This window comes from Carettochelys insculpta, chromosome 22, assembly GCF_033958435.1.
Source record: "Carettochelys insculpta isolate YL-2023 chromosome 22, ASM3395843v1, whole genome shotgun sequence".
In the NCBI taxonomy this organism is placed as follows: domain Eukaryota; kingdom Metazoa; phylum Chordata; order Testudines; family Carettochelyidae; genus Carettochelys; species Carettochelys insculpta.
The window spans coordinates 19,630,151-19,652,197 of record NC_134158.1 but is presented as its reverse complement, the minus strand read 5'-3'; the positions used below and the strand labels follow the sequence as shown (position 1 = coordinate 19,652,197).

Here is a 22,047-nt window from a genome sequence, read left to right as displayed (position 1 = left end):
CCGCTATTTCGATGTTGCGGGACGCGGATCATCTACATGTGCCCTACTTCGACGTTCAACTTCGAAGTAGGGCGCTATTCCCATCCCCTCATGGGGTTAGTGACTTCGACGTCTTGCCACCTAACGTCGATTTCAACTTCGAAATAGCGCCCAACATGTGTAGCCGTGACGGGCGCTATTTCGAAGTTGGCGCCGCTACTTCGAAGTAGCATGCACGTGTAGACACGGCCTCTAAGGGTGACAGCCAGGGCCCCAGGACAGCAGCTGCCTGCCAATTCCTAACTGCACTGAGCAAGAGCAAGTGGAGCAACCCTGGTGCCTTGTATGTTCATTAGAGCCTGGCAGGTCGGGGAGCCCAACTCTTAAACTTGGCTGCCAAAGCCGGGTGTGGAAATGGAGCACGGGGCCCCCAACTGCTGTGCGAGGCCCAGCGCAGAGTTGGAGGGGGGGTGCCCGCTGCTTGTCCCCCCCTGCCCCACGGAACCCCCCAACTGCAGAGGGGCTGGCACTGAATGCCAAGGGAGGGCACCCCCTACGATGCCTCCTGCAACACAGCACCACCCTGGGGACTGAGCTCAGCACTAGAGCTGTTTTCTTCCTGGAGATGACAAAGGTTACCCCGCAAAAGAGCGGTTGTCGGGGCACTAAAACCACTTGTGTATTTGGGGTGAATTCAGCAACTAGGTTTGGCTGGAAAAATGGGTTTTCGAGGTCTCGTTAGCTCCATATCTAAATGAAACTGTTGGAAATTATGTTGCTGTGAACGCAGCGGTGGATCCCGCAAGTCGTGGTGCATTTCAGGGGAGGTCACTTGTTGCCTTGAACCAGCCTGATCTGTTTCCTGGATTTCTTGGGAGGTTGGGGTCCCAACTGGCCCATCGATCATTGGCTCAGCACCAGTTTGCAGTGGCCATTGGGCGGGGAAGCATCCCCTCCTCCACCTCCGGCAGTGCTGACAAATGGAGAGTGCCCCCTAGCGCCACAGGGCAGGTGGGTCAGCGGTGCTGGCCACAGAGGTTCACCCGACTTTCCCCCCAAAGCACTTTATGCCAGAGTTGGACGCCATCCTGGCCTCAGTTTTTCCCTCTGTTTTCTATTGGAGGCGGTGGTAATCCCTTGCATAGCGTTGATCTGGGCCATTGAGTATCTCCCGCCTTGAGCCAGCTGCAGCTGGGCATTGGGTGAATGATCCCCAAAGGAGCAGCTGCCACGCTCCCACCCAGAGGTGGCTGCATTCTAGTACTGGGGGAAGGAGCCCTCCTCATTTAGCCCATGAAGCCCTTACAGCGTTTGTACTTTATTATGGACCAAGTCACTGCGGCTTGATGGTCAGGGCCAGGGTGCTGTGTGCGGTGTCCGGCGTGCGCCAGCCTCCTTTGCTCCCAGTACTTAAGCCAAGGCCACATTGCATCCCCAGGTGGCTGGAGAGCAGGTGGGGCCCACAGTCTGTTCTTCATTCGAAGTGAAACTGACCCGGAGATTTACATCCAGGACTGTGAATCAGGGCGAGGGAGTGATGCTCTTTTTACACCTCCTATGGCTTTGGCCCCTGGGGCGGGCGTTGATTCACACCAAAGGAAAGAGAGCTGGCCCCAGCTGCGGGGTTGTTGTAGGAACGACATTAAAGAAAGTTGAGCAGCGTCAAGATGTTTTGCAGGGAAGCACGTGGGGCAGGAGGGCTGATTTAAAGGGCCTGGATGCTTCTTTGGGGGGTTTCGCCAGAGCCAGAGCTTGTTCTAGCATCTGCCAGTGGGTCTCATTCTACCATCTCTCCTGAAAGGCATTTCAAGACCCATCATCAGCACTGTGCAGGCTTGCTGCCTCAGTTTCCCCATGCGCCTTTTCTGTTGGCATCACCAAGTTCCCTGTGCTTATTCATGAGGTTTATGCGTCCCCTGGGAAATAAGTCTGTAGACTATAAAACTGTTATGAATCGATCTAGGAATGTGAGTACATCCTCATAAAAACAGCAAGGCTGGTTGTCTTCACTAGCACTCCCCTTTCCAAAGGGGATATGGTAATGAGGTGCTGCATATTCATTGCAGTGCCTCATTATTATGTCCTGAAGTGTCTCATTAGCATCCCCTTTTCAAAAGGCGGGTGTGAGTGTAGATGTAGCTACTGTGTCTACACCTGCATTCCTCTTGTGAAAGAGGCATGCAAATGAGGGAAATCGATAATGTAGATGAGATGCAGTTTTACATAACTGTTACCTCATTTGCATATGTTTCTTTCAAAGAAGCTTCTTTCCAAAGAAGAAAAGCAGTGCAGACAGTGTAACCCCACCTCTGAAAGAGCTCTTCCCTTCTATGTAGGGGAAAAGGGGTCCTGCGAAGATAGGATTTACTTTGGAAAGTGGTGCGACTACTCTGCTTCTCTTCTTTCCGAAGATATGCAAATGAGGCACCAGATATGTAAAACTGCACCTCATTTGCATTTTTGATTTGCCTCATTGGCAGAGGAAATTTCACACCCTCCAAAGGGACCTGCCCCCTCACTTTGTGCAGGGATGGGCTGAGCCCACTGCTAGAGGGAGGGAGTGGTCTCTGCAGAGTGATCTGCGCGTCCCCGGTTTATAGCTCAAGCTGGAGCGTTGCTTTACTAAGCTCTACAGATGCCAGGTTCGAGCCTGCTAGGGGTTGGTCACCTGTGTCCTTCATTAAGGTCAGCCCGGTGACATTTATATTGTTAGGTCTGATTCTGTGAGCCGGAGTGAGGCGAAACGGGGGCGGACGCCAGGCAAAGGGGAGCAGGAGCCAGGAGAAGCCCCGGGCCCTGGGGCAGACCTAGAGGCTGACCTCAGAGCTGGCGGGGGGAGGGTCTCCTCCCCCCTCCTGCTTTACACCAGCGTGTACTCGGATCCGGCCGGGCCGGCCCCTTCCCCACCTCAGTGACCCAGCCTCCCGCCCGGGCTGTGCCAGTGGGGCAGCCGCTGTGCGGGTGGGTGAGACTGGGGGCGTGGAGTGGACGCGTGTGCGGGAAGGGGGGTGGTAGGGAGGGGGGGGTCCGCCCCCCCTTGGAGCTGACATCACTTCCTTTGCAGCCGGCCTCCTATTTAAACTCCCGCAGCTGCAGCGGTAGGAGGCTCTGAGCCACACGCGCGAAAGCTGCACGCGTGGGGATCCCAGCCCGCTGCGCCCAGCCTCCCCGCAGCTCCTGGGGACTCGCCCCCGCGCACCATGCTGGCCTTGGGGCTCTTCGTCCTGCTGCTGTCCTGCTGGCGAGGTAAGAGCCGGGCTGGGGCTCCGGGCGAGCTTAGGGGAATTAGGCGCTTTGGACCCCCCCAACTCCGGGTCTCCTGTCCCAGCCTGCGGGGAAGAGCCCATCTGGGCTGAGACGGGAGCAACTCCCCCCCCCCAGGACAATCCAGCCCCCTTGGGGGCTCTGCCAGCGGTCCCTGTTCCGGGCGTCTGGGGAACACGCTGCACCAGACAAAAATAAGTGCCGCCCCACGCACCAGCTGGCTGGCGTTAGCCTTCGGCTGGGATATGCAGGCGGGGCTCGGTGTGATCCGGCCAAAGCTCTCTTAGGCTGGAGATCCCCAGCATCTAAAAACGGCTGAAGTGCTCCAGCCCAGAGGTGGCTGCATGAAAGGCTGTAGGGGCCAACCCTCAGCCCCCCCCCCGCCCAGCCTGTCGGTGGCACAGAGAGCGCTGAAGGATTACAGCTCCCCATCCTGGGCGGGTGGCTGGAGGGGAGCTGAGCTGCATCTTAAAGTGCTTGAAAAACCACGCAAAAGCGCTGCAGAATCCGCTCCTGGGGCCTGGAGGGTGAGGCAGGCTCCTGCTGGGATCCTGTTCATAGGTGCTGGATCTAGGGGGGCAGGTAGACCCTTGGTTGGAAGGGCTCCTCATTACCTATGGGATTTGCGGTTTGGTTCAGTGCCTCCCAGCGCCCCCACGATAAAAACTGCCCCAGCCCCCCTGAATCTGCTGTGCGTGGAAGGGTTTCAAGGCAAATCTGGCTGGGGCCCTGGAGGAGCTGGGAGTGGGGATCAGCTTTCAGTGAGATGGTGTGATTTGAATCGGGCCTGCCCAAGAACGGGGCGGAGCAGAAGCTGAACAAGGATGTGGGGTTGCATGTGCCAGTCCCTGCGTGCACAAGGAGGGAACGTGGGGGGTGGGGTCCGTGCTTGGGTGTAGAGAGCTGCACGGGGGGCTGGGCAGGGTTCCTGCTAACTTTTCCCGTCGGTGGAATAAATTTTGTTTTGCACACTGACACGTGTGCGATGTGCACCACCCACAGAAACACACCCTGGGGGGGAATCCCTCCAATCCCCTCCTCCAGCAGGTGGGGAACAGTGTAGACAATGCGGGGGGGAGGGAGAAGGAAGTGGCTCAGTAGCGTGAGCCCCATTCCAGGATAGCTTCCCCACCACCATCAAATCCAAGATTTGAGATGAAGGCAGAATCCTGCCACCCTGGCAGATGGAGGACCCAGAGCCAGGGTAGTAGAGTGGGCTGGCGGCAGGGTTCCCTCTAACTTTTTCCAGCTGGGGCAGAATAAATTTTGTTCTGCGCCCCAAGCTAAGTGGATGTTCACCACCAATAGAAGCACACGCTGCTGGCTCTGCTAATCAGCTGGGCAGCACCTGAATCTCTCCTGGGCAGCCACCCAAGCCTGCAGCTTACAGGGATCCCTGGTGCTGGGGGCCTGGCAGCACCCTGGCCTTAAAGTGGTTTCCATCATAGGCCGGGTTTAGAGTTTAGTTCAATGGCTCTCAGCCCCCACTAGCCAGCCTGTCCCAGCCCCACAGATCTGCGTGGATGGGGCTGCCCGCGGGAGGGTCTGGGGGCAGATCTGTAGATGTGGGCGTGTACACACCTGGGTGTGTGCCTCTGAGGAGCTGGATCTGCAGGTGGGGCCCGAGAACTTCCACGCCTGGCTGCAGTCGAAAGCATGGTGCTCAGTCCACCTCGATTTTCACATTGCAAAACCCTGGCACTCTGGGTTTAATTGAGTGCCCCCAGGGTCTGTCCCAGCAGTGGCCCAGCTGGGCAACGTCGCGCAAAAGGCAGAAGGCCTCATTCTGCTCTCCTGCCTGCCCCTGGCTCTCAACGTGCACGAGAATCGGGACCGAGCTTCCAGCCCGGATTTGGGAGCGAGGTTGGCTGAGGATTCTCCAGATGGAGTCCTGCCTCTTGCTTCCTCCACCCAGTGGTGCTTTCTCCGGCATTACATAACAGCGTTATATAAGGCTCCTGCCTCCCTGGCTGCAGCCAGTGGTTCCCCTTCCGCAGCCCGTCCTTGGCTTGTGTGTGGGGTTGGGGAGCAGCCCTGGGCTGGAGGGGTCTAGCCAGGCCCCTGAGGGGCTGAGGATGGAGAACACCCTAGTGGGACTGTGAGTGATGAAGCTGTTAAGCAGGAGGTGCTTGGTCAGACTTACCTGCTTTATTTTAGTCTTCACTCTGCCTGCTTTCCAAGAGGGGGTGAGACACCTCTGGAGAAATAGCTGTTGTGCTGCAGCCCAGAGGTGGCTGCATCTCAGCACTGGGTGAGAGATCTTTGTAAAAACTGCTGCTGTGCTGAAGCTCAGAGGTGTCTGCATCTCAGTCCCCAGAGTGAGGGCGCCCAGCAAAAACAACTGCTGCGTTCCAGCCCAGAGGTGGCTGCAAAACAGTGCTGGGTGATGGATCCCTCTAAAAACAACCGCTGTACTCCAGCCCAGAAGTGGCTGCTTTGTAGTAACAGGAGAATGTAATAAGCTTGGGGCTGCTCAGCCAGAGAGCAGTGAAATGCAGCAGCTGCTTGTAGAAACAGCTGTTGTGCTCCAGCCCAGAGACAGCTGCATTTCAGCACTGGGTGAGAGATCTTTGTGTTAACTGCTGCTGTGCTGAAGCTCAGAGGTGTCTGCATCTCAGTACTCAGTCAGTCCCCAGTAAAAACAACTGCTGTGCTCCACCCCAGAGGTGGCTGCATCTCAGTGATGGGTGAAATTATCCACATATAAGCAGCTGCCCTGCCACTCCTGAGAGGTGGTCGCATTTCAGTGGTGAGTGGAGGGAGAGATGGTGCAGCCCACGCCCGGATGTCTGCCTGATATCCTCAGCTGGAGCGAGAGGAATATTTGTTCCCCATCCAAAGAGATGTCTGAGGGTCAGTTCACAGCATTACAGCCGGAGTCATGTCCCCCTGCCCGTCCCCCTCAATGTACAAGTTTCAGCTCCAATGCTGGCAGGAACTGGACTCGGGAAGAACTAGAGGGACAGGGATGGCACAAGCGATCCTCTGCGTTTGTCTGGCTGTTGCAGTCAGACCCCAAACTCAGGGTCGCTCGACTCCATGGCAGGAATGTGCTACCTGGCTGGCCTCTGGCTATCAAAACAGCCCTTGGCTAAAGCCAGCTGGGCACCTGGCCTGCAAGTCAGGGGACTGGGGTTCTGGGCCTGGCACTGCTTGGGGACCTCAACAGCTCTGTGCCTCAGTTTCCCTTTTTGGTGTCTTTAAATTACAAGCTCTCCAGGCTCTTACAAGTTGCCTCTTTTTCTGTGTCAGTGTTATAGGGCTCAGGGGGGTCCCCAGGCCCTGCACCCCTTCTGCAGGCAGGAGTGACTCTCACTCGGCAGGTAGAACGGGAAGTTTATTAGTGGCGAGAGACACAGTGTAGTGCAGAGGAGTCAGTACAGCAGGCAGAGACGGTCAGTCCAACCCATCTTGGAGGGTGGATGCCTGAAGGGTGCCCACATCCGGGGCTAACATCCCTGGAGGAAGAGCTCAGTGGTTTGAGCATTGACCTGCTAAACCTGGACCTGGTAGCCCAACCCATGAGGGGACCATTTAAGGAACCAAGGCAAATAGATTTAAAAAAAAAAAAAAAAAAAAAGGGCTGGTGCTTGGTCCTGCCAGGAAGGCAGCGAACTGGACTCAATGACCTCCTGAGGTCCCTTCCAGCTCCATGAGATGCGTATCTCCCCAGGCTCGCTGCCTTCCAACTCCCCCCTCAGCTTCTGACTGCTGCCTCTGATCCAAAGCCCCAGCTCAGCTCCTCCCGGCTCTTTGTCCAGACAGAGGTGTGTGACCTGCCAGCTTAGGTGACAGCCAGCAGGGGGTCCTGTCCAGCCCCTGTGAGCTGCTCTGCCTGTCACACATGCATCCGGCCTGACTCTCACACACACACACCCCCATCGCAGTCAGGCCTGGCACAGCTGTGGGCCCCACTCTGGGTCAGGGGGCTGGGCAAGGCCTGGCAAATAGGGGGCCCTGACCTCAGGTGGCTGTGTAGGGTCTGTGCAAGCACCTGGCAGGAGGAGGGGCCTGATCCTGGTTTGAGTTCCCTGGGTGCTGCTACAATACACTTCACCCGAAGGTGGAGGGTTGCTCAGGGCTGCAGAACTGGAGAGCTGCAGGGAAGGGGCTTTTGCGGGGAGCAGGGCGTGCACCAGGGAGAATCTCTGCTCTGTCCCGGCTGCGTGTGAACAGGCGCTGCCCCGCTCCCCTTTCCGGGCTGGGGTTCATGGCCCCACACGAACTGGTCTAGGGGCCGCCCTTGGATGCTGCTGTGGACAAGGAGATGGAGAGCGGGAGGTCTGTGCAGCCCTCCCCATGGGGCAGGTGAGGGGCCCAGCTATTGCAGGGGAGCCTATCTAGGCCAGGCAGGTGGGGCACCCCCCCAAGTTCTCAGCCTACGGGGATGAGGGCAACTGAGGTGTGGGTGCGGGTGGGAGGGCAGCCGGCTGTTCAGCAGCTCTTTTCCCCAGGGGACTCTCCCGTGTCATTCACCCTGCACGGAAGGGAAATGACTTTGCCCTGGTCGAACTGAAGGTTGATGACAGTGCGGAGGGTAGAACCCAGGAGTCCTGGCTGCCAACGCAACCTGCTCTAACCACTAGACATCGCTTCCCACTCAGAGCCCTGGATAGAACCTAGAAGTCCTGACTCCCAGCCCCAGGCCTGCTCTGACCACTAGACTGCACCTCTCTCCCCAAGCTAAGAATCGAGTCGTGCTGCCTGGGGGCAGGTTCCAAGCCAACTTGCCCCAGTGTAACTGTGACCAGTGCAGGGATTTTGCCCTCACCCTGTACGAGGATTTGCAGCCTCCTGCTATCCCCAAGCCCTGTGTGGCTGTATCCAGCACCTGGTGGTGCTGGGTCCCTGCTGGTGTCAGCATCCACCTGCCAGCTGCTCTGAGCGCAGCCTGCCCTCTAAGCACAACTAACAGCAGGCAGGCACCTGCTGCTGGGAGGTGCACCCCCTTTTACCGCCTGCTCTGCCCCCCCACGAGACTTTTCACCAGCTTTGGCTCAGGCCCTGAGATGCCCAGATTTGCAAGCTGCACAACACAAGGGTGGGAGCATTGGCAGCTGCCGAGCACCTGAGCAAGGATACCCGGCGAGCCTGGCAGCTCTGTGCAAAGCCAGGCAGCTGCATCTCCCCTTGAGCCTTGCCCCGGCCTCCTGCATTAGCCTCCTTGGGCCCCCAGGTGGTGCTATTGCCATCCCAGATCCCACAGGGGACCAGGAAGTGGCTGGCTCACCTGTGAGGATAACAGCCTACTACTGCTAGTGGGTAATGCAGCTAATCCTTTAGCTCAAGCGACAGCGACTAAGGTTCCCAGTAATTTTTTCCAGCCACGTGCAGAATAAATTTTGTTTATGTGCACCGGGGCATGTGCAGCCATGCACCACCAGTAGAAACGCCGCTGGAGGCGGGTTGCTCTGCTGATCAACTGGGCAGCACCTGAGTCTCTCCTCAGTGGCTGTCAAGCGCCCAACTGCCAGGGAACCCTGATAGAGTCCCGCGCTTCTAACACGGAAGAGAGCTTGAGTCCCGCCGCTTAGCCTGGGCGAGAGGTCAGCGCATTTAGATATTGGCATAGACAGTACACTTATTAAGTTTGCAGATGATACCAAGTTGGGAGGGGTTGCAACTGCTTTGGAGGAGAGGGTCATAATTCAAAATGATCCGGCTAAATTGGAGAAATGGGCTGAGGTAAACAGGATGAAGTTTAATAAGGACAAATGCAAAGTGCTCCACTTGGGAAGGAACAATCAGTTTCACACATACAGAATGGGGAGAGACTGTCTAGGTACGACTACAGCAGAAAGGGATCTAGGGATTATGGTGGACCACAAGCTAAATATGAGTAACAGTGTGATGCTGTTGCAAAAAAAGCAAACATGATTCTGGGATGCATTAACAGGTGTGTTCTGAGCAAGACACAAGAAGTCATTCTCCTGCTCTACTCTGCGCTGGTTAGGCCTCAGCTGGAGTATTGTGTCCAGTTCTGGGCACCACAGTTCGAAAAAGATGTGGAGAAACTAGAGAGGGTCCAGAAAAGAGCGACAAGAATGATTAAAGGTCTAGAGAATGTGACCTATGAAAAAAGGCTGAAAGAATTGGGCTTGTTTAGTTTGGAAAAGAGAAGCTTGAGGGGTGACATGATAGTGGTTTTCAGGTATCTAAAAGGGAGTCATAAGGAGGAGGGAGAAAACTTGTTCTTCTTGGCCTCTGAGGATAGAGCAAGAGGCAATGGGCTTAAACTGCAGCAAGGGTGGTTTAGGTTGGACATCAGGAAAAAGTTCCCAACTGTCAGGGTGGTCAAACAGTGGAATAAATTGCCCAGGGAGGTTGTGGAATCTCCATCGTTGGAGATGTTTAAGAACAGGTTAGATAAGTGTCTGTCAGGGATGGTCTAGACAGTACTTGGTCCTGCCATTGGGGCAGGGGGCTGGACTCGATGGCCTCTCGGGGTCCCTTCCAGTCCCAGTGTTCTATGATTGTCACTCTCCCGCAGCCTCTCTCTTTTCCACACCCCGTTCCAAAGGCAGCGCACCTGTCTGCCTCCAGCCCTGCCGGGCATCAGTCCCTTCGATTGCTTTGCTCTGGGCTAACAACCCAAAGCCTGCTTGTTTATTTTGCCCCAGCCCTTGCTGTTCTGACAGCCATGCCTCCCCCACCCTCCTATTCCAGCAGCAGCCCTGTGGGTGGAGAGAGAGGCCTGGTGCATTAAAACTGCATGAGGCGCAGCTGTTTCAGGGCACCAAAAAAAGGGAAGGGAAAACAATGGTGCCCAGAGGGTGATTGGTAACGGGAAGGCAGATCTGCAGCAGATCTAACCCCCAACGGTCTGGCTGTCAGGCTGCTGCTCTAACCACTACGCTATCCCAAGGGCAGAGAGAACCCAAGAGTCTTGGCTCCCAGCCTCCTGCTGTAACCCCTCCCAGCCCCACACCCACCACTCTAACCAGCCTCCCCAGGGCTGGGATAGGACCCAGGAGTGCAGGGCTGCCAGGCTCCCTCCCCTCTAGCCTCCTGGGGGGCAGGGGAATAGAACCATGAAACCCCCCCACAGTCCTGGCTTCCATGTGCTGAGTGAGAGGAGATAAATGAGCCTGTAATGGTTTTTTCCACCTCTGTCGTCCGTTAACTTACTCTGATCCTGGATTCCTTGTGCTGCAACATTATAGGTTGAACCCCTCTAATCCAGCACCCTCAGGGGCTGACCAGTGCTGGACAAGAGAATTTGCCAGACCATGGGAGGTCAATATGGTCTAGCAGTATTACTAACACCTCCACTGCTTACTGGGCTCTTAGAAGATGTTTTAGGGTGAATTACAGCATAGGACAGAGCCAGCTTGGACCAGTGGCTGTAAACAAACTTTATGGGCCCCCAGGAAACTTGGCCACAGCCGTGATAAATGGCCATGTGCATCTCATGGAGCTGGAAGGGACCTTGGTCATCAAGTCTATGATTCTATGAGGCTGTTCCCAGTGGTCACGGATGGCAGAACACGGAACCATGGTCTCAAGTTGCGGTTGGGAAGGTCCAGGTTGAACATTAGGAAAAACTTTTTCCCTAGGAGGGGGGTGACGCATTGGGATGGTCTGACCAGGGAAGTGGTGGAGCCTCCATCCCTGGAGGTGTTTAACTCTCGCCTCGACAAAGCTCTGGCTGGGCTGATCTGATGGGTTTGGTCCTGCTTAGAGCAGGGGGCTGGACTTGATGGCTTTTTTAGGTCTCTTCCAGCTCTATTGTTCTATGATGAGTCCAGTCCCCTGCCCTCTTGGCAGGAGCAGCTGTGATCCCTCCCCCACCATTTGCTGCAGAGCCTAAATGGCCCTCTCAAGGGTTGAGCTCACCCCCCTGGGTTTAGCAGGCCAGTGCTCAAACCACTGAGCTATCCCTCCCCCAGCACATGCAAGGCATGCCAGATTACAGGTGCATCTGGACGAGAGTTCTGGATTAGAGAGGTTCATCTTGTACTGAGCCGTGGGTCTGCAGTGAAAGGCTCTTCCAGAGAGGCTGTTTGAACTCCAGGTATAGCACTGACTTCACTCCAAGCAGCTGGATTCTGCCTGGCAGTGTGACCTAGGGGAGCTCCCATCTTGGTATGTCTGCACTGTGACCAAATGGGTGTTATTAACTCAGGTTACACTAGCAGGGAAGACACAGCGTCTTCAACCCCACATTCCTGGAGAGGCTTTGAGCAGAGGTAAAAGCTGCCCCTGTGCCTCAGTTTCCCCTCCTGCCTGTTGGCCGTATAGCTCATGAGCTCTTTCTTCTCCCTGTCTGTCTGTGCAGCACCGAGCACCACAGGGTAGTCAGGGCCTGTAGGTGCCGCGCTAATGCACATTATAAATGGCACAATATAAACCGGGCTCAGCGACCTACAGCACAGGTACCAAGAGCGGCACATGAGCTGATTTTTATCAGCAGACAAGCTGGGAGCTTAGTCCCGCCCCTCCTCCCCCATGCAGCCGGGAGCTTGCTCAAAGCTCTGGCACCTGGGTATTAACCAAAGAACAGCTAATGCTACCCACCACCTCCTAATGGTACAGCTCTGTGTCTGCATTTATTTATGAATGAAGCTGTTGTAAGTAGGACTATTAGTGACTTTAAAAAAGTATCACTGGCACCCAGAGGTCAAAATTTAGTCCTCTGTCCTCAGAAAGGTGGCCGACCCCTGGCTTCGAACTTGGACCACAGTTTTTAACAACTTGGGAAACTGAGGCATGGAGCGAGGCAGCTGTTTGCCCAAAGGTCAACCAGCAAGTCTATGACACAGCTGGAAACAGGACTCGGGCAGCCTGACTCCCTGTTCTAACCACTAAATTCGCCCACTTCCCCTCCCAGAGTTGTAATTAGAACCCAGGCGTCCTGACTTGTAGGGGTCTTTTTTGCCTACTTCAATCTCCTGGGGCAGGTTTCCCAAACTTTACATAGCTGGGACCTTTTTTTTTTCAGTACCTTTTTTGTGGCCCAAAAATATAAACGCATATATGAAAAATGAATACATTTTCACTGTATATTATTCACAACCATACTAGTACATAGTGATAATCTGTATCTTTTCTAAGGACCGGTCTTTTTTTCCCCCAAGGACTGGCACTGGGCCACAGACCACTTTGGGAAACCACTGTCCTAGGGCACACGCCTCTCCCGGGCAATGCCTGTCTGATCTTGAATAAATTATTTACAAGGCTGTGTGCCTCAGTTTCCCCATTTGGGAATGGGCACTATGACCCTTTCTTTGGGTTGTCAATGTAGATGGTAAGATTTGGCAGTGCAGGGACTGTATCTTCCCAGGGGGGTGTGCAGAACCTAGCACAATGTGGCCCTTGACCCCAGTGGTGGGGCGCGTTAGAGTTCCTGAAATACCCCTAGAGATAAAAATGCCGTAGAAGTGGTAGAGTCGCTGTATTCTGGTGGCTGCCCTGCTGATAAATGACAGCACATAATCATGTACAACAAGAAGTCCTGTGGCACCTTATAGGCTAACAGATATTCTGGAGCATGAGCTTTTGTGGGCAGAGACCCGCAGGTCTTTGCCCACGAAAGCTGATGCTCCAAAATATGTTAGTCTATAAGGTGCCACAGGTCTTGTTGTTGTTCTCGAAGCTACAGGCTAATGTGGCTACCTCTCCGATACTTGTCACATAACCATATATTGCCTCTTCTCTTCTGTTTTGCAGCCGATTCCCTACCATTGCCCACCCAGCTCTCGGAGGAAGATGAGAAGGTAAAAACAAAACAAAAACCTGGAGGAAAGGAGAAAATAGACCAAAACAAACATTTCCACTGAAATGAGCAAGAGGCTGAAAGGGGCTAAACTGGGGTCCCTGCTTCAAGAACAGCCCAGCATAGTCTGGCGGAGAGAGCTGGGATGCAGGACTCCTGGGTTATTTTCCCAGCTCTGCCCCAACCAGGGGGCCTCTCTCCCTTTGTATCTCTTGTCCAGTTATGGTGTTGCCAACTTCAGAAGTTCAAAAATTGAGAGACTTGTGTTAAACATCACGTGATTTGTTTAAAGAAAATGTTCAGCTCCTTGGATTTGCCTTCTGCTCTTTGGAGCTTGTAAGAGTCACATTTTCAAGGCTACTCCCTACAACGGTGCAGGGTTTTTTATCGACTGAAAATAGGTCTAGGAAGAAAAATCTCAGGCATGTTTAGTCTTCACAGAATCCTAGGGCTGGAAGGGACCTCAGGAGGTCATCTAGTCCAGCCCCCATCTAAGTCATCCCAGCCAGGACCTTGTCAAGCCGGGACTTGAAAACCTCTAGGGATGGAGATTCCACCACCTCTTTCAGTAACGTATTCCAGTACTTCACAGCCCCCCGGTGAAATAGATTTTTCCTAATATCCAACCTACACTTCTCTCTCTGTATCTTCAGACCATTGCTCCTTGTTCAGCTACCTGTCACCACTGAGAACAGTTTCTCACCCTCCTCCTTACAGCCCCCCTTCAGGAAGTTGAAGGCTGCTGTCAAATTGCACCTCACTTTTCTCTTCTGCAAACTAAATACGTGCAAATCCCTCAGCCTCTTACCTTACATCATGTGGTCCAGTCCTCTAACTAGCCTCTCCAATGCACCCTCATCCATTTGGTTGCCCTCTGCTGGACCTTCTCCAGTACATCCCCACCAGCTTTGACACCAGAAGGCTGTGAGAGGACTTGCTACATCTTCCAATACGTAAAAGGGCTGATATAAAGAATACGAAGATCCATTTTTCTCCGTGTCCGCTGGGGCGCTGACAAGGAGCAATGGGGTTTAAGCAGCAGCCAGGGAGATTTAAGTGAGAGATTAGGAAAAATGGTCAGGGAGTGACGCTCTGGACCAGAGTCCTGAGGGAGGGTGTGGAACGAAGAGTAGGTTGGTTGACCCCCTGCCTGGGATGGTTTAGCCTGGTCCTGCCTCGAGGCAGAGGACTGGGTGTATGGCCTCTTGCAGTTGCCCCAAGCCCCACGAGAACTAGGCTTCCATGAGATTCTGAGGCGCTCCCGGGATTCCGGGGTCTGGGGCTTGCGGGAAATCTCGAGAGTCCTGCTGAATTCCGGAGCGCTGGCTGAGCTGAGCTGAGCCTGGAAGCTTGTAAGCGGAGGAGCTGTCTGTCATCAGGTGACTGCAGTGCCTGGCTTGATGAGGTCCTGATTTGGGCTGGGGGTCAAAAGGTGCCCCCATAACAGAGATAATTAACAGTTGGATGCCTGGTCCCGCACCCTCGGGACTGACCGGTCCTGAAGGAGGGAGCTTGCTGAACCAGGGGAGGTCAATGGTTCCCTTCCCAGCTGCTGACCCTGCTGTGGACTCCAGTCACTGGGCTCCACTCCCAGCCCTGGCTGGATTCCCAGCCTCCAGCCCCTCTGCCACTGATGTCCCAGCCGGCCCTCACGCCCGGGTTCCAGGGCTCTCCAGGAACATCCATGGTCCTGCCGGACCCCAGTTTGCTGCTGGACCAGAGAGGCCCGGACCAGAGTGGTTCAAATGTAACAATTCTTCCCCCTGGGTCTTACTCTTTCTTTCCCCTGCGCCACTCAGCGCTCTCAGCGGCAATCTGAGAGAGACAGCAGGAGCTGGTGCAGGGTGCATTGGAACGGGCCTCAGCTGATTCAGATCCTCTTCCTGGGAAGACATGGCCCAGCTGTGTGCCTCAGTTTCCCCTGTAAAATGGCTGGTTCCGTTCCCCTTCGGAAAGGGTTTTCACGACAAGCGCTAGGGATTAGTCACAGAACCACAGAACACTGGAACGGGAAGGGACCTCAAGAGCACATGGAGTTCAGTCCCCTGCCCTCACGACCATTAATATTTATTAGTGTTTGTGTCAGCGGCCGGCCTCTTTGGCGATGCAGCATAAGACGCCACCAGGACCAGCCAATGCTGAAAGGACTCAGGCTGCTGAGAAAACTTAGAGCCAAGCACTTTCCCACACAGTCCGAATTCTCCCCACAAGAAGACCAACCCGGTGGTAGGAAATCATGCAACCTGAGTGCCTCCTGGGAGATGTAGGCCCAGCCAGACTACATCTCCCATGATGCACTGTGGTCCACTCCTAAAAAGTTTTGGAGTTTTGCCCTCTCCAGGGGAAAAAAATCAAGCTCCTGGGGCCTGTGATTTCCTGTCTTTCCCACTGCTGTTCTCCACTGTGGTGCTGGAAGTTGTCCTGTTAGCATCTCTGCCACTGGCTGGCTTCTCCACTCACCTGTGTTAATTTGGTCCTTGCTTTAACAGTCTAACTTAAATCTCCCCTGCAGAATTTCCTTTCACTCTGAGTGGTTTCACCCACCTATGAGATGTTCCTTGCGGCTTAAAGGCAGGGGATGGGTTCTGCCAACCCTTCAATCTCAGAGACGCTCAGTGAGCAGATGGTCAAATACCACAGGGAAATTGAGGCACGCCTCTAGCTCCTAAAAATATGATCCACATTTGTCACAGCTGTGCACCCACACTCCCGATTTCAGCTCGCACCGGCGCTGAGCAGTCGGATGTTGACAGCCCCAGAAAATAGCAGAGGTGGTGAAAGCCCTGGGGAGGTGTGGTGTATTGCCCCAGTGAAATCAAACTCACTCTGATCACCCCTTTGAGCAGGTCATCAAGTGCATCACAGAGGTGCTGGCTGACACCCTGGCCAAACCGAGCCCCAGTCCGGCCGCCAGCAACTGCCTGAAGATCCTGAAAGAAGGTGAGTGCCCAGGGAGAGCACAGCTGGCTCAGGAGCCCCATTGTTCAGCAAGGACCCAGGCGTGTCTGTCCTGGGAGAGACCCAGATGGCAGCTGCTGCTTGCTCTCGGATTCCTTGGGGCTGCCCCGGGAGCCTCCAGGGACCCTGGTGGAGGGTGGGAAATGGCCCCTCGAGATTCAACCTTGACCCGATGATGTGCAATTGGAGTTGGGGGCAGACTGGGGACATGGCCAGTGTGCACTGAGCTGTGGCTACTCTCTGCCCTTCTAGGGCCCTAAGCAGGTGGATTGGGGTATGGCTGAATGCCACTGCACTGGGGCTATTCTCTGCCCCCTAAGGCCTACAGGGGTGGGTCAGAGGCAAGCCCAGACTGTACTGAGCTGTGGCCATTCCATGCCCACTGGGGGTGGAGCATGAGTTAGAACAGCCCTGATGCTGCTGCGACTCTGGAGACCAAGCAGGGTCCAGGACACAGGGAAAGCAAAAGGGGGGTTCTACCCACCTCCTACCCCAAGCATTGGGTATCTGATTGTACGCAGGGACCAGCTTCCATTATATGTGTGTACAGCACCTGGCATAGTGCAGCCCCTGCTCAAAGTCAGGACCCTGCTGTAATTCATGTAGTTAATCCCCCCTCCAGAATTTCCTTTCACTCTGGATGGTTCCTCCTGCCTACCTCTGCATGAGACAAGCCTCGTGGCTCGCAGACAGCTCAGGGGTTCCAGCACCAGGCAGCTGCCGGTTCCTCGCCCGTGTCCTGGGCGGGTGGTTTGCAAGTGGGTGCTGTGGCACAAGCTGGACCTGGGCACCAGGTCCCAAGTGGGGTTCACTTGTTCTCTGTTCCAGACGAGAGGGTCCTGGCCTTGCTGCATCACCACTACCTGCTGAAGGAGCTGAAGGAGCTGGTCCATGAAGGTACCTGCCCCCCACCGCCCCCTGCCATCTCCTTCTCCCCGTGGAAATTGCAGAGACTGAGCTGAGAGTCTGGACGCCTGGGTCCTACTTCTCAGTCTGGGTTGTCCCATTGCTGCCCCCCACCCTGGGGCCAGATTGGAGCTGGCATCCCCGAAGGGGACAAGCCCCACACCCTGATTTCCCCATCCTAAGTCAGCCATCCCCTGCCCTGGGGCTGGATCAGAGCTGGCCCCCCGAAGAAGGAAAGGCCCCACTCCCCGCAGGATCAGCCACTGCCCTGCCCTGGCCTGGATTGGAGCTGGCACCCCTGGAGGGGAGAGGCTCAGTGCTCCCCCCCCCCCCCGCCGCCTGAGCCAGCCAGCCCCGCCACCTGGGGGTCAGATTGGAGCAAGCACCCCCAGTGCACCTAGTGAAGGGGGCCTGGCAGGCTGGGTTGAGCAATGGGCTCCGGGGCAAAATCCCACCTGCCCCTCCTCAGCACCCAAGGGCGAGGGCGTGGAGAAGAGGCAGATTGGGGGCGCCCAGGCAATGGTGGGCCAGGCTCCATGGGCATCCTGTGGACAGGGGCATCACTGTTCAGAGAGTCCCCCGGCCTCCCGACCTCCCCCCATTCTCCAAGGGGTTGGGACACCCCCAGCCCAGCCGTCCCCTTTGTCCTCCTGCCCCCAGAGAACCCTGCCCGCCCCCCCAGCCCCGGTGCATGGAGCAAATCGGAGGGGGCCGAGCTGAGGAGGCGGGAGGAGGCCCCACAGCGGCAGGAGACCACCACCGAGACGGTGGAGGAGCAGGAGAAGGGGGGCGAGGCCCGGGAGGAGGAGTACAAGGAGACGGAGAAGGTCGAGGAGAAGGTGAAGGAGGAGAAGGTCTCGCATGGGGCGGACAGCAGCCAGGCGGCGGAGGCCCAGGAGACCCTGGAGGAGGAGGAAGAGGAGGAGGAGAGGAAGAGGGGGCACCAGGAGGCTCGGCGGGTGTCGCTGAAGCTGAGGGATACTCGGGGCCCCAGGAGCAGCCAGATAACGGGGTCCCCGGCCAAGCGGCACGGCAGCGAGGAGGCCAGTTCGGAGGCGGAGGCACGGTACCACCTGGGGAGCCAGCGCCACGGCGGGCGAGGGGGCTGGGAGGAGGAGGAGGAGGAGGAGGAAGACAAGCGAGGGGGCCCGGCCAAGCGGGTGGCGGAGGCGGCCAGCGACGAGGAGACGGCCCAGTTCAAGGTGGAGGAGAAGGGCGTGAAGGGCTCCGACTGGCAGAGCCGCCACCGTGGGCCACTCAGCCGCCCGCTGGGGAAGAGGCAGCACGAGGAGGAGGGCAAGCGTCACGGCCACCAGGAGGAAGAGGAGGAAGAAGAAAGGGAGGTTGAGGACAAGGTCAGCTCTTGCCCTTTGCCATGGGCTCCATCTGCCCACCCAGGACCACCTGCTCTTGCTGCCGTGGGGCTGGGAGGCAGGAGGGAGATGGCTGAGCAGCTGCGAGCCTGGGAGCTAAAACAGCCATTGAGCCTGTGGGCAAAACCTGCCCCTGCTGAGCCCTCAGCTCCCAGCCGGGCCGTGGTGAGCGCCAGGGGTCCGGCCCTCGGGGGCAGAGACAGGCGGGCTGGGAGTTTTTCTCTGAATGGCTTTTCCACCCTGGTTCTGTCCAGGGGAAGCTGGGAGGTCAGAATCCGAGGCTGCCCCCGCAGCCGAGCCAGTCGCCCGGGGGCGAAGGCCACCAGCAGGTGGGGGAGAGACCCCGATGCCAGGTGCTGAGCAGAGCACTCTGACCTGGGGCCCCAAAAGGCCTCCGTGGGCCAAGCCTGGCCCAGGGTCTCACCCTGCTCCGGAGTCCCAGCTGCGGGCCGCAGGGTGGGCAGAGAGGAACGGGGGCAGCCTGCAGCTTTGCAAGCCCCCCGGGCAGCCAGGCCTCACCCCTCCATCCCCCCCAGCATGGCCTGGTAGAGGTTTGGCTCAGACACCTCTGTCCTCCCAGTGCTGGGCGTGTGTGATTGAGGGGTGGGGGCCAGAGATCCCAGAATGCCCAGCCCAGTGGGGGCAGGTAATCCAGCGGGCGGCTTGGCTGTGATGACCCCGGAACCCCCATCCTCACCCCCACTTCCCCCGCGCTCTCTCCCTCTCCAGGAGCGGGAGCTGGACACGCTGGACGAGATCGAGCACGCGCTGAAGAAGGTGGTGGAGAAGCTGCAGGAGCTGCGGAGTCTGTGATCACCCCAGCCCCCCTATGGAGCCGGAGGGGGGAAGAAGGGGTGCCTGCCCCTTTAAGAGTCACCCCCCGCCGCACCCCTCCACATGTGCTTTCTCTGTATATACCCTTCTTCTCCCTTCCCACTCGGCTGCGGACTGTTATCAAAGCCTCAGAGCTTGTGCTTTTCCTCCCCCCCACTCGTCTGCCCCCCCCAGCAGTGTCGGAGACCCAGGGCCACCAGGTCTCCTGGTCCCCTGAGCTAAGCCACTGACCTCCAGCCCCTCCCCCAGCCCTCTATGGGAAATGTTCCCCCCCCCCCCAGGGTACGAGATGGGGGATGGGGCGCCCTAGATCTCGGCTGGGGCTAGAAAGCAGGTGGGAAGGGCCCCCCGAGAACTGTTCCCTGCTGGTATGTTGTGGGGGCAATAGCCACTCGGGGCTGTGGCCATTCTCCGGCCCCCCTCCCCGGGGCCCACAGAAAGAGCCTCTGGCTGCGGGAGCCTGCCTGGCTCCCCACCTGCTGACTGTTAACACTCTGCCCTGGGGCTCGGCCAGGGAGGGGGCCCTCTCGCCAAAACCTCAGCTTCCCTGACCCCCGTGGCTGGGGCCTCTGCTCTGCCTGCCAAGGGTCCTTTCACCAGCACACTGCCCGGGGGGCCCTGTGCCCCGGCGGGAGGCCTGAAGCTGGAGGGAAGGGGAAGTACAGGGGCAGACAGGTGCAGTAGCACCAGGGCAGCCAAGCAGCAGCGTGTTCCGTCCCTAGTGTTTTGCCTTTCCGGGGTGGAGTAAATTTTGTGCCATGCACCAGGGGATGTGCACCACCCCCACACTGCCGGCTGGGGGCGTGCTGCTCCCAGGGAGCACTGGGGGGGCGAGGAGAGCGGACAAGCTGGACCCCAGACTCATCACTCTGGGGCTGCTCTGTCCCACGCAGGACACAGCCCACGCGCCTTAACGAGCCACGAGGGGAGCTCCGCAAGTGCAGGCCTTTGCTGCGGGCGCCCCCCAGCGCCCTGGTTCTCACTGGAGGGAGACCAAACATGGCCACGGCCACGTGTGAGGCAGAGCCCCACCCCCCCCACACACAGAGAGGGAACCCACAGAGAAGACTATTGTATTAGCTGCACAAGTCATATGCAGACCCCTAACCCCCTCCCAGAGGTAGCACAAAGCCGTGGTTACATTCCCGAGCCATGTTCCTAGGGCAAGATCCCCTTGACTTGCTCCCCACCCCCCCCGCCTCCCGGCAGCTCCCCTCTTCCCAACCCTCCTGTCTCAGGCTTTTTCACACCGAGCTCTTTGCTCGTCTTCCCCATTCACACTGGAGGACTCCCTCCCCCTGTCCCCTGCCCCATCGGCTGACGCAGACAGTGGCTCACTTGGAGTTCAGCTGGGTGGCCTCGGCTGGCAAGTGTTACGGGGGGAGTCAGGGCTGCTTTTTTTTTTTTTTTTAATAATTCCTGTGTTTGTGTAGCCAGCTCTGTGGACCAATAAAGCACAGTGAAAACTAGCCTCAGCGCCGGCCACCTTCCTGCATGTGTGTCATAGCTGTTGCTGTACCAAGACTTTCCTGGGCCCTTGCTTGGATCCTGCAGACAGGGGTGACTGGCACATAGTATGTGTATGTGGTGAGGGGGCGGTTTAAGGCGTGGCAGTGGTGGAACAAGAGTTTAAAAAAAAAAAACAGCAGGAGTCAGAGGTTCAAGATTGTGCTCTACCACAACCGCCTTGTGCAACCAGAGGCAAGGCTGCTCTGGGCCTCAGTTTCCCCAGGTGGACAATGGAGCATAAAGCCTTCCCCCACGTCAGTGGGAAGTTAGCAGGATCAGTACATGGATGATTGTGAGTTACTTAGATGCTGCATGGTGGGGATGCCTAAGATCTGCTTCTGACACAGAATTTTTGCACACGCCACGGCAGCGCTCAGTTTTGGTCTCTGCATCTGTAAAATGGGCATAATCAGCCTTCTTTTCGCTGTAAGGTATGTGAGCTCCTTCGCTTGCGGGCTTGTTCTTTACTGTGTCTGTGCAGCACCCAGCGCAATGGGACCCCAATCTCGGCTGGGGTCTGGGCAGCCTCTGGCACAATGGGACCCTGATCTTAGCCAGGGTCTGAGTGGCTCCTGGCACACTGGGGCCCTGATCTTGGTCAGGGTCTGGGTGGTGCCTGGCACAAGGAGGCCCTGATATTAACTGGCCCCTCCACTCATTACCATTATATAAATAATGATTAAAAATACCCTAAAGGGGCCATTAACAAAACCAGAGCCTCACGGCCATGCTTAGCTCACCCATGGGAACAAGTAGCACATTGTGCCCTGGTCTCTCAGATCTCAACGCTTTCTCCAGCTGGCTGGGGAGTGGCAAGGTGAGCAGCAGCATGGCAAGGCGGGACTTAAAAATAGTAAGTAATCTGCATGATGTATGCATGCAAATGAGGTAATATAGGTCATATTTGCATGTCATTTACATGAGCCTTCACCACCTCCCACCTTTGTTTCTCAGACGACTCCTCCCTGGCTGTTTACACAGCTGCCCCCTTCCACCACTGCATACTGGTAGGTATTTTCCCTGCCCCCAAGACTAATAAGCTCTGCTTTATTTCTGTACATTATACTACCAAAATGTAGCCATCCTGATTACTGGGAGAGTGAGGAATTGGAGCCTTGAAACGCACAAGCATGTATGTACTTCATTAGGGGACAGAGAGAAGGGAAGTCACATGTTGAAGGGATCTGCCATTAACACAGGATGTTTCATAGACATCTAAGCGAATAATTGACTTTTTGGTTTGCTGGTAATTCCAAAACAACCTTTAAAGGTCGTTTTGTTTTGTTTTGTTTTTTTTTAAAAAATTCCATTTTTTTTCCCAAAACTTTTGGCAAAATCAAAACCCAAAAAACACGTGATTTGAGGCTCAAGGGAACGTTTTGGTTTTGAACACTTGTAACATTGTGGATTTCCTTTCCTTTTATTTTCCAAAGAAGGCTGAAAGGGGAAAAAAATCACTGGCACTGAAAGAGTGAGATATTTCATATTGAAGCTCCATTAGTTTTCGTT

At 56.3% G+C, this 22,047-nt stretch overlaps 1 protein-coding gene across 3 annotated transcripts; it reads left to right on the top strand.

Annotated features, from left to right (window-relative positions):
* The first annotated feature begins 2,258 nt into the window (after window positions 1–2,258).
* CCER2 (coiled-coil glutamate rich protein 2) lies at window positions 2,259–19,158 on the top strand. 3 transcript variants are annotated; one of them, XM_075016385.1, is made up of 7 exons: window positions 2,259–2,621; window positions 3,044–3,225; window positions 12,913–12,959; window positions 15,805–15,898; window positions 16,745–16,813; window positions 17,483–18,177; window positions 18,925–19,158. In XM_075016385.1, the coding sequence occupies exons 2-7, from the start codon at window positions 3,180–3,182 to the stop codon at window positions 19,006–19,008; spliced, it is 1,035 nt and encodes a 344-aa protein (XP_074872486.1). In that variant the 5' UTR covers window positions 2,259–2,621; window positions 3,044–3,179; the 3' UTR covers window positions 19,009–19,158. The 3 variants fall into 3 exon arrangements, with proteins under 3 accessions (XP_074872486.1, XP_074872485.1, XP_074872488.1); XM_075016384.1 differs by having other exon boundaries at window positions 2,259–2,664; XM_075016387.1 differs by lacking the exon at window positions 2,259–2,621 and adding an exon at window positions 2,680–2,940.
* Window positions 19,159–22,047: the final 2,889 nt, after the last annotated feature.